Source organism: Solanum pennellii, chromosome 11 (genome assembly GCF_001406875.1).
Source record: "Solanum pennellii chromosome 11, SPENNV200".
NCBI classification, from domain to species: domain Eukaryota; kingdom Viridiplantae; phylum Streptophyta; class Magnoliopsida; order Solanales; family Solanaceae; genus Solanum; species Solanum pennellii.
In genome coordinates, this window is record NC_028647.1 from 57,301,218 (window position 1) to 57,316,024 (window position 14,807).

The window sequence follows — 14,807 nt, forward strand, 5'->3', positions numbered from 1 at the left end:
AACAACAAGCTGACATTTTCACTAAAGGTCTTGGGGTTCCTCAGCATACTTATTTGGTATCCAAGCTAGGCATGAAGAACATCTTCATGGCTCCTAGCTTGAGGGGGGATGTTGAGGAATTGACAAAATGCACAACAACAATGTGAAGATATTTTTCTCTTTGTTCAATTAATTAATAGTTGGGTAAATAATTAGTTACTCTAATATGATTCAAGTTAGTTAGTTAGAATCTTAACTAGCAACTTAACTTTTCACTTAGTGGGTCTATATAAACAGATTCTTGTACATGTGTATTGAATTGAATCAATGGAGAAAAGCTTCCACAAATTACTCTCTCCATCTTCTTCTTCGTTACTTTGATATCTCTATCTTCTTCTTCATTACTTTGTTACAAAGTTACAGCAAATAAAATAAAAAAACTTGCCACACTGCCACACAGCAGCAAGTGAAAGCAAGAGGAGAAATGATCAAAATACTCCTTAATATATATATATATTGATATGGTCTCATATATGAAACATATAGAAAAATTCTTTATCTATATTAAAAACTTATTAATTAAGTTTTCACCCTAAAATCCTAATGACACAAAAAAAAATTATGTCAAATTAAACAGATCTGTGCAACTCACTCGACATACAAAAATATTAAACAAAACCTCTATTTTCTCAGTTACCCATGGGACTTGAGCTCAGCAAAACGCCTGGACAGTTCTTCCTTACTGACCTTCTCCTCATCCTTAGAAGATATAGCATGGTCGGCTGCTTGTGGAAGCCCCACGGACACCTCGAGTCCATAGTCATCAGCCACCTGTTGCATAGGCTACCGACCTGATCCTTTAGAGTCGATAAGGAAGTACTTCCAGCCATAGAACTCTCCCTGAATTCAGCTTGAACCTCCATATTCACAAACTAACGCTCAAATGAATCCATCGTCTCCGACATTTTCTGTAGATTCCCATGTGTTGATAGTTCATCTGTTTGTTGCGCTTGCGGATGGCGTTCTCGACGTAAATTCTAATGCCGTCCATGTTACCTTTATCAATATCCTTCTTCACCTTGAGTTTCTCAGACTTTTTCGTCCATCTAGCATTTTCAGGCTTGGCCACTACAAAAAAACTGTGAATTACATGGGAAGGAATTAGTATGAAAATTCGCAGGAAACAATTTTTTATACTTTCCCAAAAAAATCTCCATGTAATTCACAATTTTCTTGTAGTGGCGATGGAGGCTTTTCCATGTGAACTTGAGCTCTATGATCTTATTCATCAATTTCTCGGCGTTTCCCATTTTCTAAGCTTTGGGGATGGAGTCTTCTTATTGTTTTTGGCGATTCTTCTCCTTTGATCGATCAATCATCTTTTCAATTTGATCAATGTCACGTGAGTTGCACATGTCTGTTTAATTTGACAGATTTTTTTTTATGTCGTTAGGATTTTAGGATGAAAGGCTAAATTGATAAGTTTTTAGCATAGATAAAGGACTTTTTTCATAAGCTGCATATATGAGGGACCAAATCAATTTAACTACATACATTAAGGACTATTTTGATAGTTTTCTCAAAGCAAGAGCAGCGAATTGTTGAGGCGTTAGAACTGTTCTCGTGAAACCCCATACCTTTGAGTTTTGGGTTTCCCCATTTGTTTTGGACTTAATTATTTAATGTGATGTTTTCTACATCTCTTAATAGTCTATAAGAATACTTATTAGGACACAATCATACTCTTAAGATTTTTTTTTTGGAAAAATTAACAAACTAGTCAAAATCAACAACTTAATTAGCAAAAACCTCACTACTTTGAAAATATTAGTTAAAATGTCAAAAATGTTATTATTTTCAAAAAGAATATGTATCCTAATTAAAACCCTATTTTATCTCCTAAAAAATAATTTATTTACATTCCCATGTATATTCATAGTTCACTTTTTTCAAATTATTTTTATTCTGAAAAAAATTAAAATCTGCAAATTTTCCTCATATCTCTCTTCCATATTTATTCCATAAGTAAAAAAGATAAAATTCTCTCTCTCCATATCTTTCTGTTCATATTCTTATTCAACCTTCAAATCTTTCTTCTCTTCAACCCCAATTCTCTTATTATCTTCTACGAAAATGTTGTTTTTTTATCTTCTGAATCTGAATTCACACAAGTTCCTCTAATTAAGGTATTTTCATCGTTATCTTCTTTTTTTGTAGATTTATTTTCTGATTTTAATGTTGTTTAAATCATTGGTGAAAGTAGGGTAATTCTCGTTTAGAACTATAAAACACTCTTCAATGGATGATTCTAAGAGACACTATTCATATTAGTAAAATGATTTCTAGTGATTTTCCATCATTTAATCTATGCATTACTCAAGAAATAGCGGATATTGTAAAATCTGCTTCTAAAATGAGGGAAGAGAGACGATAAGAACAAAGTCTTCATCAAATTCATATTGAAAACGTAACTCGTAGGGTACAAGAAAATGACGGGGAAGACCAAATTGTTGATGAAGAGGTATTTAAATATTTTTGCATGTTGAGTTGAAGTTAAAGAACAATTTGTTCAACAGTGTGTATTGAACATATTTGTAAATTTCTTGTTATGTACACTATGCAATATTTATTAGTTTGTATTTTATATTCAATTGTTATTTTATTGTTGTATTTTGGGGTTAGTTTTTGTTAATTTTGATAATGTATCATTTTTTTATCCATTTCTTTATATTTTTTCACATTTGTAGATATTCAATAATTTATGAATACATTTTACATGACTTTGATATTTCAGATTTTATTAATGAACTTTTGTTGGATTTGTGTTGTATGCTCTGTAATTTTTATGTATTTGTTGTATTTGTGTTATATGATTATTGTTAGTGAATTCATTTTGGGTGATTTTGGATTCAGATGTGTTTATACTAATTGTATTTTGTGTGAGCCTTGTTTCTATCCGTAAAGTAAATATACACATTGTAATGTTATTTTTATGTTTCCAAAGTAAATACATATTAGTTGTATTTAGTGTATTCTTATTGTATTTTGGATTCAAATGTGTTTATTCAATGTATTCTTATTGTATTCACACTAAAAACAACTTCTCAAGTCATTAATAAAGCAGGAGTAGAGTTGTTAACAAAGTCAGATTAAGTAACTAATATATATATTCACAATTGTACTTGCATCATGTTATGAACAAAACTTTATTCAAGTAAATATTACTGAATACATAACAATCATCATGTTATGAACTAAACTTCATCATAGTAATAAATATTATGTATTCACAATAGTAATTCTTCATATTTCATAGAAGTCCCTTATATTGAAACTGTGTATCCATTTCAGAACAAACGCTTAAAAAATATATTACATTGATCATATTTGTTTCGTTAAGGAATACAACCTATTCAGATGGTCATACGTTATCAATAGTTCATACAATTTACAACCAAAACAGAATACGAACGAGAACAGAAAACGGACGGAAACAGACTACTTGTTTAAAATTATACGAAACCTGAATACTATGCTTTACAAATATATTCAATTCTACTTTCTATTTTTTCGTACTATATCAATTTCAAAAATACGAAAATAGAATACGATTAACAATTATATCAATTATAAATAATTCTAAAAATAATAAGATAAACAATTATCTCGTCGAATTTGTATGGAAATCTTGAAAATCCAAAGTTGAGAAAATTCATCAGATTTTGGGAGTTCGGTTGATTTTTTGATTTTTTTTTATTTTCTGTAACTGATGAGAGTTTTAAGCAATACTTCCATCTTTAGTTTTTTTTTCTCTTCCCTTAATTTCTGCTTTCTGTTTTAAATATTTGTATTCTTTCAATTTAAACAATTAGAAAATATATTTAAAATATACATAATAAACTAAAATTGTGATATTTTTACTAAATAATAAAAGTATTGACAGTGAGTCCTCGTAAATAATAAAATAATGACATTTACAAAAATTTCGCTTTTTTTCTTCTTATTTCATGAAAATAATTCTCATTAAATTTGTGATTTACCTAAGAACCCTTGTTCTAGGATTGTGGCTACGGATAATTGTTGACTATGGATTCTTTGGATGAAGTTGTAACACCTAGGAAGTTGGAAAGATGAGAAAGAAAAAAAAGTATAATAATTCACTAAAGCAGTGGCCTACCAGACAAACCTACGACTAGTAGGAATTCCAACGAGTGGAGGAATGAAATCGTAGGACCTAGAGTCGAGTTTTGGAAAATTAAATTTCTGAAATTTAACCTACGAATAACTATGCTAGGTCATAAGAGTTTTGAAGAGTCGTAAATGGATTTCGTTGAAAGGTTCCAGACTTAGTTAAATATTGAACCATAAAAAATTTAACAGACAGTATAAATGTATCATGAAAAATAATTGATTTTTTTGGGTTTCTGAAGTTAGTTCCGCAGTTGACCAGGATGGACTATAGAAATTCTTACAAATCCCATGTCATAACCGTAAAAACCATCCGACAATTATTTTAAGGGTATTATGTTTTTTCCTATGAATCTAATGCATATACTACATCAGTTTACCCTATTTATAAGTCCTATAACTACTATTCTATTCGTCGAACTAACTCAACTCTCTCATTCTTTTAAATCTCCAAATCTCATCCAAAACATCCCCTTCAAAGACTCTCAAGCTTCAAGGGAGAAATCTAAGGGTTCAAGCTTCAAGTCTGCTTTTACCTCAAGGTATGTAAGGCTTCATCAATGAGTTTTATCGTCAAGCCTACAATCTAGACATGATCGAAAATCGAGAATCATTATCGGTCCCCAAGCGAACGCTCTCCCGATTGACTACAAGCGAAAAATCAACTCAAGCAGTAAAGAGCATAGAATTAAATATGTTAAACTCAAATACCCAACTCATGAAGTCTGGAAATTACTCAAGAACAATAATTAAAATTTGTAAGAAAAAACTCAAAAGAAAGTAAATACTTAGAGACACATTGACTATGTCTATATATGAAGCCTCAATTATTTAAGAAGGATATTGGGACCAGATCCACAAAATCTCAAAACTACTAACTAGAAAGTAAACGTTGTTAAGTCCTCTGAAATAAAATGAGGTATATCAAAAGCTACCTGAAGTGTAAATTGATCTCAACGAAACGCCCGTTAGTAATCTTGAACACTTATGTATGCATCATGAATGATATAGGTCGAATGACAACATTTGAATGTACGAATATGTAATATAGTCGAATAACAAATAACTGGATGAAGGACTACAATAGAGATAAATATATACTCAACTTAATGTAAAGAAATAAATGAGTGAAATCATTAAAAATTTACAAAATACTCACTCATCTTTGAATTCAAATAATAAGTGATATATTATAATACACTTTAACTCTATTGGAGAATTCTCTAACTGTCAATCATCACTATGAGCTATGTGATGATAAACTGTATTGTCCACTATGCGACAACTGTCCTATATCCTTCCAGTATATAAAACCTATTAACTACGTGAATCTACTAAGATCTGTCCGAAGACACTAAGGATCTATCTAAAAAGTATGATCATGTACCCATGTTGGCAAGACATAGTTTATGGGGGTTGTGAGTTGTCTAAACTCTTCCTCATATCGATGTTCAATACTACTCCCAATAATATATACTTTTTCTCGAATGAACAAAAGCATATTCTTTCTTTGGTTTGAGGTAATTTCTCAAACTATTCTACGAGAAGAGGTAGTTGTTCATAAATATCTCAGAAACTCATTGCTCATTAAGAAAATAAGATTTTTCTTTGCTCAATGTAAAAATACATTATGAGTTGAGATAATTACTCTAAAGGGGCATCTTTAAAGAGGTAAACTTAATCTTTCTTATACCTCTTTTGACTTTTCTTAAAAAAACTGTACTCTTTTTTCATGTAAAAATGAAATATTTGAGGAATACTTAGTTTTCTTGTACTTTTTTCCCAAACTGCTCTTTACTTCCTTAAAACTCAGTTTAAACAATGATGATTGTTTAAAAGATTTTCAAAAAGAATTCAATGAATATTCAACAATAGGGGTTCGTGGTTAAATATAAACATGAATGAATCAACGCAAGGATCTCAATAATAATGTAGAAAATTCAATACTCAAAACTCAAGAACTCAGAACTCAATGATGCTACTAATATCAAGAAAAATGATTCATGCTGAAATATAGACATGAAAGAACCAACTCAAGAATATCAATGCATAACATATAGTATTCATTAATTAGGAATAAATTTTAAAGAGAAACCAGAATTCAAGAACCCAATATCAACTCATCTTAAGAATACTCAAATCTAGTCACACTCTATCTGAAGTTATCTTACACGAAACAAAGGAATTTGGGCATAAAGTAAGAATATGACTATTTTGCCTAAGCAATACAACTGCTAGCAAACTGTCTGCCATTACTATGTTAAAGCCTGATCTCTAAATCACAAGATGATAAACATGAGATATTTATATTAATCTAAACCACAAGATTCAGATTTTATGTCTCTATTGGAAATCTCACTCCAAGAATATTACTCCTTACCACTACATTAATCAACAAAATTTTTAGTCATAGTCAAGAAGTATCTAATGCATCATTTACTCATCCACATGTAACAACATTACAATCAAGCCTTGTACTATAGCCAATCCATGGACTCCTATTAACCAATCCTTCTAAGAATTCATCCTCCTCTCGCCATCTCTATCAATTGAAATTTCACTCAGATGAGTAGTATCTTTGAGTTCTGATTTCTTGAGTTTTGAGTATTGAGTTTCCATATTACTATTAAAATTCTTGAGTTGAGTTGTTTATGTCGATGATTCCATGAACCCTATGACTTGAGTTATAAATCTGGAGAAGCATTTTAAAGTCAACACTTGAGTTTTAAAATAAGTTTAAGGAAGTAAAAATGAGTATTGAGAAATGAGTTTTTAAAATATGATTAGTATGACAATAGAGTATGTTATCAATGTTTAAGCAACATGGTATCTAGATATACAATCAATGTTTATGCAGTATGACATCTCGAGTCATCAATGATTACAGGGGTGGCTCGACTGTGTTAAAAGAAAGACATGTGCCTTAGGCCCCCAAATTTAAAGGGTCTCATTTTAATAGTAATAGGCTATAAGTTATTATTTTTTAACAAATATTAAATACTATTTGTAGAAAAAGTAAATTTTTCATGAAAATGAATGAATTATTAGAAGAAAATTGACATATTTGGAGTACTATATCACATGAAAAATAATTTAAAATAAAAATGATTATATTATCAATTGAAAAGTAGAAGAAATCAATAATATATAAATTCTTAACACTTCAAGTTTAAGGCCCCATTTAATTTTTGCTTTAGGCGACTAATATGCTTAAGCCGCTCCTGAATGATTATATCACAATATAATTTTGATACATTTTTTAGAAAGAGTTTTCAAGTATGAATTGAGTAAAAGTATAAGGGAACTAAGTATTCCCAAAGGTATCTGTTTTTACATTGATAAAAGAGAAACTTTGATTTCTAAATGAGTTATGAGTTCAGAAGATATTTCAAGAGAAGTTACCTCTTTTAAGAGGTTAGTTTGAGCAATTATCTCAAATCAGAGGAACAGCTATGTTTTTAAACATAAGAGCATGAGTATATATCATTGAGAGTAGTATTGAACAACGGATGACGAATTCAGACGACTCAAAAGACTCATAAACCTTGTATGGCAACATGGGTAAAGGGTCATATTGTTTAGATGATTCTTTATTGCTTATAAGTATAGCTTAGTGTCCTAAGACTCATCTTTGTATAGTAGAGACTTCATGAATAGACAATTTTTAAATGTTTTTTTCAATTTGATATGTATGTTAGTGTCCTAAGGGCTAAGCTAGCGTTTGGCCATAAATATTCAAATATTTTTGGTAAATATTATTTGGATGAAAATTTGGGTGAAATTTCACCATGTGTTTGGCCATAGAATTTGTGAAACATATTTCATTTTTTTAGAAATATGAATTATACCTATAAGTTTTTAAAATTATCAAAACTAACCATAAATTTGTCTTACATAGCAAAATAGAAATCTCGATTTCCAATTTTCTCAAAAAAGTCATTCCTAACTTCTATTAATCGTGGACCACTGATGGCATAACCTTTAAATCCGGACATCCTCGCATCATCATGCAAGACACTTATAAGGACTTGATGTTTCTTCATTAGTCCATTTATCAACCGCTGAACCACGTGATTTATTCATTTTTTTTTACGTTTCTACAATACAACATCAACATGACAACACATCATATTCATAACTTTATTTTTTTTGGAGTGCACAAAATCTGAAAGCATGTCTTTACTAAAAATGAAAAATGTACGAATACGATTGAAAGTATATTACCCTGTTAACCGGAAAAGTTGAAGTCATAGAGTTCTCGTCGGAAATCTCAAAACCAACTTCAAGAATAATGGGCATTACAAAACTTAACAAACAAGCCCGAAAAATTAGTTGCGCCAGTCTAATGAAAAAATAAAACACAAGGAGAAAAGATTCTTATCATTCGTAACTCTTAAACCTAGACAAGAGAACATATTCATACAAATCAATTCAAGCAAGTTCAATGTAAACGAAATTCACTATAAGAAAAAATATGTAGATTTTTACAAATAATCTTCAGTTTGTTTCTCCACAGAGGACTGTCACAGAGCTTTTACTGTGGTTGTTCAACTAATTTTTTGGATATAAAAGTCCATATACGTATATGCTCTATATAATAGAAAAGTGTATTAATTGAGTTAGTTGGCAGATGGGGAACTAATTGAATTGGTTGGTGTTAATAAATCGATTATTTTTGTAAAATATATAAGTTAGGTGTAAAAATTGAATTTCTAAAACTTTCCAAATAATGAAATTTTCCCAAATACTAGAAAAAACTAGTATTTGGAAATTTGGAATATTTGCCAAAAAAATTTGCCAAATAATGAAAAAGTGTATGGACAAACAAAATTTGCCAAATTCTTTCCCAAGTTTTACTTGTAAAATCTATGGCCAAACGGGCCCTAAGATTCATTTTTGTATAGTAGAGACTTCATGAATAGACAGTTTTTAAATGTTTTTTTTTTCAATTCGATGTGTATGTATGCTTGAGTTATTCTTCCGCTTGTAGTCAGCCAGGATGAGAGTTCGCTTGAGGGCCAATAATAGTTCTCGAGTGTCGGTCACGTCCAGGGTGTAGGCTCAGATCGTTACATCTCTTCTAATTAATTTTGAGAGTTCTACTTACCCGAATTGAATTCTGTAAAGCCCTATGGACTCCTTAATATCTCGACATAGCTTGCATATATATATTTTCTCAGACACTAATCTCATCTACACTACTAGTTTGCCGAACATATGGAAGAATTAGGAGGGTATTTTGGTCAATTTATTATGATTAAAATTATTGAAGGAAAAAAGTTAATGATCGTCAATATGAAGGGCAAAAATTTAAGACCATCCCTTATGGTATCTTATCTTTACAAATTAACTCTGTACAACATTTAGTACCATGCAGAGTTTACTCAGACCAACCAATCGCGGGGATAATTTTTTCTTGAACTACCAAACATTGTATAACTTAAGCATAACTTAAGCGAAAACTTATATGTTGGGAATTTCGTTAGTAAAATCAACCAAACAACCAGTTAATTAGCGTTATTATTATTATTGAAACCACTATGATTGAATGTTGAAATACACAGTATAAGATTCATCTTTGAAGCTCAGTAAGGGTGCCAAAAGAAAGTTTCTCTTAGCACCTTTTGCCACAAAGCTGATAGGGTGATACTGAGTAATTCCATTTCCTAACATGAAACTTGCTGCCTGTTTGAAATCAGCATCCAAGGACGACTTCGAATTGCAGTTAAGCTTGACAACTGACACATCTTTGTAGTCCACACCACTATACATGAAGCAACCCCTTTTATCATCAGATTCTAACGAAACTGTCCCATCCTTCCCATCTAATCCTGCAACCAAGCGGAGCAACGACCCAATGTCATCCGAGGACTGTCTGATCCCGAGACTTGTGCCATTTCCTAGACGAGTTATGAACATTCCAGGGAAATCAAAGGGCTCTAACATGACTAGTAGTCCGATAAAATCTTTTGGTTTTGAAAGCTTGACAGATTGTTTGTCATTTGAGATGATTCTGAAGGTAGCGCTGACAGCAGAATCTGTTCCAGTTTTAGGGTACTTCTCCATTTGAATAGAGCGATTCGTGCTTGTTATGACAAATGTTACATTACTAGATTCTTGTGTTAGAGATATAAGATAAGAATTATACTCCCATGGAACTGGAGTTATCAAATCTGAGAGAGAAGTGGATTTTCTTTCAATATCCCAATCGCCAGTAGAATGGCCCGCGAGAAGGTATGGACCATAAAGAATTGCCTGTATCGATGCATATTCTAGACGGTCATCTAAAGCACCATTTACAAGAGTGTGTTAGTAACTATAGTGTATGATCCATTATTATTATTATTATTATTTTGAATAGAGACGTAGTAACATTGAGCGGACAAAGAAAAATCTTAATTATCACCTTTAATAGCCTCTGTTCGAAGATTCATAGGAAGCTCCATGTTGATTTTTTCACCTGAGCCCCAACCCTTGGTGATCGATAGGAAGTTACCTGGTGGAGGTAGAGATAAATTCTCCCCGTTCAAGGATGCTTTTACGCTACTTGAATCAGTCCAACTTGGTATCCTCAGATTTAATGTAGATGGTGCACTAGTTTCATTCTGAAAGAATTATTTATCACAACAAGTTATGTTCAAATCAGGGGCGACTTAAGCATATCAGTGGGCTAAAGTCAAAAATGTCATTTTGAGGCTCGGAGAAATGGGAGGAGAAGTGCATTCTATCAATAAGTTCCAACAAATGAACAAAGTAAATTAGAATGCGTACCCCCTTTGATGACACCGTTATTGTCACTAGAAGGCGATTGTCCCACGAAACAACAGGGTCTACGCTCTCACTCACCACAACTTGCCCAGAGTTCCAATCAAGAGTGCTAGATATATACTGGATGATGTAAAGCCCAGGAGAATTCCCTTTCTCTTCGAAATAAATAGAATCTCCCAATTTGGAGAATGATTCAATCCCTATAGAGGAAAATACAACGTAAATTCAATCCATTTTTTTTAAGCTATACATCTTTGGTGGTAAACTCAGAAAATCACAAAATTTTGTTGCACATATAAATGTATTTGCTGTGCCAGGGGTATAGAGAAGATTGCTCTTTGCAAGAAAAGTAGGGTCCCGTACATCCAATCTTTACTCGACAGAGTTACCTTGTACTTATACTGGTGGGAGGTACCCGTAGAATTATCGAGGTGTCCTTACACTAGTATGGACACCACGACTATCGTAAAAACAAAAACAGAAGGGTGTAAGAGCAGAGTGTATTTATTCCAACACCTGTTCCATAGCAACACCAAAAGTCATTAAACGGCGATCCCCATCCATGGTAGGTCTGAGCTTTGGAAGCACCCGGTTGAAGTGGAAGCATATATATCATCACTCCAGCATCTCTCCCCCTTTGAATACTGAGCACACCATTTGTTAATGCGCGTTCATAATAATCAGCATATGCTATATGTTTCGTCCATCTGAATAAGTGGCGGGAAACCTACAAATGATTCACGTTTGTGCATAAATAAACACACAAGGCACTAGGAGCAAAATAGGAAACAACACGAAAAAATCAATGAGCACACCACCTTTAGCATATTAAAGGTAGTACACGATTCTCCGGTCTCTGTGCTTAGCTTGCTAGCTAACCTCTTCGGATCTGACCTGCTCAGGTTGGTATCAAAGAGAAGGGGAGATACAAAGAACTTTAAATCAAGTAAACCTAACAAAGGAATTAACTTTGTGCATACTATGCTTAATAAACAAATAAATAAAACTATTCATCTCCGTTAGATTTTTTAGACTGTACTACCAGAATTCATCGGCTGATGTCCCTCCAGTTGCGTAGACGTGGGAAGAATTGACAATATCCATAAAGTTCATCCCAATTTCCTAAAGAAAAAGAAATGGTGTATTTACCCCCATGTAAACCAGTGGAAACACCAGGACTGCAGAACGTATTCCTGAAAAGATGGTTTTCCAAAATCAAAAACATTTACCTTCGAAATTGGATCACCAGTAACCTCATAGCGCAGTTGTGATCCAATAACAATTGGAATGTGCGTATTTGCATGAAAATTCGATAGGTCATCAGCCTAACAGAAGAGATGGGGAAAATATATTAGCAATGAAGTTAACGTTCATTACACACACAACTATATATTGTAATCATGGATGATATATGATCAGCCTAAACCAAAAGAAAAACAGAAATGACTTTCCCAGTAAGTAACTTGGTTTGTCCTCATATTTGTGCGAATGAGGTACTTCGTTTTATAGTCAACACAGTAATTAGCTGAATTATAGCAACTAATGGTAATAGATACCAGTCGATATTTAGTATGTTACAATGTGAGAATGTGGAGAACAGATATTTATACCTTAACAGCTAAGCGCCCTAAAAAGCATGGTTTGTCGAAGAGGTGAGCCAACGTTAAGTGCTTTGAATTACCCTGCAACAGCATTTAGAGGACGATAAAAGTAGGATTATTCAGATTATAACAAAGAGTACGATATATGCATATTATTGCTCCAGTAAAACGTGAGGCGACTAATGACTAAACATTGTGCTAAGGAAAGGTGAAATTTTCAAAATCAGATTGGTTAAGTTTTAGATATTAGGACAGGGAAGGTTAGACTATACCGTTATTCTGTACAGCCTATAAAGAACATCATTCATGCCACCAAATTCTTCATTTAACGAATCCCAATGCCTTTGAATGGTATACTTGGTGATCACATTTTGCACACGATCGTAGAAGTAATCAACCATCCATGTAGTCATATTCAAAGCTTTAGGATTTCCAGCTAACGTATACTGATCCAAAAGACCTGCCATTATCTGTCAAAGTCCAATTTGGTTAAGCAGAGCATAAATGGCGTTAAGAAGCAAGAATTGAACATCTACCTTATGAATTGTGTAATACGGTGCCCAGACTGGTTGTATAGCTTCAACGCGATCAAATTGCTCTGATGGGAAGGCAGAAAGATACCCTGTACCCATCTTTTCCTGGCATTCATTTAGTGCAGAAACAACGGCATACATTTTCTCTCCGAGACTTTCATTGTAGGTGCTAGCCCACATCTGTGCTGTGGCACTAAGATAATGACCTTCAAGTTACAACAAACTGTCAGCTAAACGATACGAGTTTGCATAAAACTGAATATACAAGTCGTTGTCTCTCAAAGTAACATTCAAAAACTCATAAAGTTTGACTCTTGAATCATGTGAGGTCGTGAAAGTGGCCACAATAACTCATATTCATGAAGTACTTAACGTATACAACAACATATTACATATACATGCATCAAACAGCAAACGGTAAAAATCAATTTGTTCAGAAGTTCTCACTTAAGAGTTCGTAACAGTTAATGTAACAACGAAACATCACTGTCCAAAAATTTCAACAAGCAAATTAAAAGTATCGCGAACAAACAAAATTCATCCGTAAATCAAATGATGAAAGATAGAAAGTAGAACTAACCAACAAAATGCCCTCGAACCTCGATCTCTGGTTTCTCCCAACCTCCATATGGCTTACCACGAGTCTCCACACCAGCTGTTTTCCTAAAACTCCAAACCAATCTATCGACATCAAGCATTAACAAGTATTCCAAATTAGTTTGCTGAGCAACTCCATACATTGAATTTGGTTCCAATCTCACATCATGGAGTGAAACCTCATTTAACAAACCATAAACTTCTCCAAGAACATCAGAATTCTTTATCTTCCGATACGTCATAGCCCAATCAAACTCTTCTTCCTCCCTCAACACCTTCCTAGGAAGCAAGTTAAACCAAGCCGAATCATCGGTAGGAGTCAAATGGTAATGACTAAAAATCTCTTGTTTTAAAGTTTCATTTTTTGAAGACAATAACTCATATCTAAAAGTATGTGATGACAATGGAGTATAAATGTTTGTACACTCCTTACAATGAACACCACCATATAACATAGAAAAAGAAGCCAACACTCCTAACAACACTAAAGATTTCATCTTGATCAAAACACTAAGAAAAGATATGTGGAAACTCTCTCAATTTATAGTATAACAAAAAAAAATACTAGAGTCCTGCATGTGAAAGCAAGAGCAGAAAGAAGTGTGTAGAGTGTTGAGGAGGGTAAAAAAAATAAAGACAAGAAAATTAACAAACATTGTTGAAAATGAGCTAAAAAACAACTCTTGTAAAGACAAAATTCAAATTGTAACCTTCAATGTAATTCAATAAGAGCTAAAAATAATTGTTGCGCCTTCCATTTCTAAACTAGTACTTGAAAATTTTAAAAGCTAAAAATGGTTTAATTATGATGTAACTAAAAATCAAATGTTCACACCTATGAATTATTATGTTGTCTGGCTTTGTGATTCCAACCTATTTTCACCATATTAATTAACTGAGTTTAGTTCATAAGTTTGTTTAAAAAGGAGAAAAGTTCTGAAGAAACCTTACCCCAGAACACGAACCAGGTTCGTGTAAGTTGCTTTTAAGTAAAGACAGAGTAAAGACACAAACACTTACTGAATTAAAAACCTTCCTCACTCAAGGAAGGAAAAACCTCGTTTTATTAATTCAACTATAAGATTTTGTGATTACAACTCAATAATCAAAAAGTCTTATCTCTACTACTCCCTCGATTGAC

General features: G+C 32.7%; 1 protein-coding gene and 1 pseudogene across 1 annotated transcript; both read right to left on the bottom strand.

Moving 5' to 3' along the window:
• Positions 1-672: 672 nt before the first annotated feature.
• On the bottom strand, positions 673-1,289 carry LOC107003971 (annotated as a pseudogene).
• An 8,364-nt stretch (positions 1,290-9,653) lies between these two features.
• On the bottom strand, positions 9,654-14,165 carry LOC107003510. Its single transcript, XM_015201854.1, has 11 exons — positions 13,650-14,165; positions 13,073-13,275; positions 12,809-13,006; positions 12,546-12,617; positions 12,165-12,260; positions 11,978-12,057; positions 11,754-11,829; positions 11,452-11,662; positions 10,939-11,135; positions 10,574-10,772; positions 9,654-10,451 (listed from the first exon to the last, which is right to left on the bottom strand). Exons 1-11 carry the CDS (start codon positions 14,161-14,163, stop codon positions 9,706-9,708), a joined length of 2,592 nt encoding a protein of 863 aa, XP_015057340.1. The 5' UTR covers positions 14,164-14,165; the 3' UTR covers positions 9,654-9,705.
• Positions 14,166-14,807: the final 642 nt, after the last annotated feature.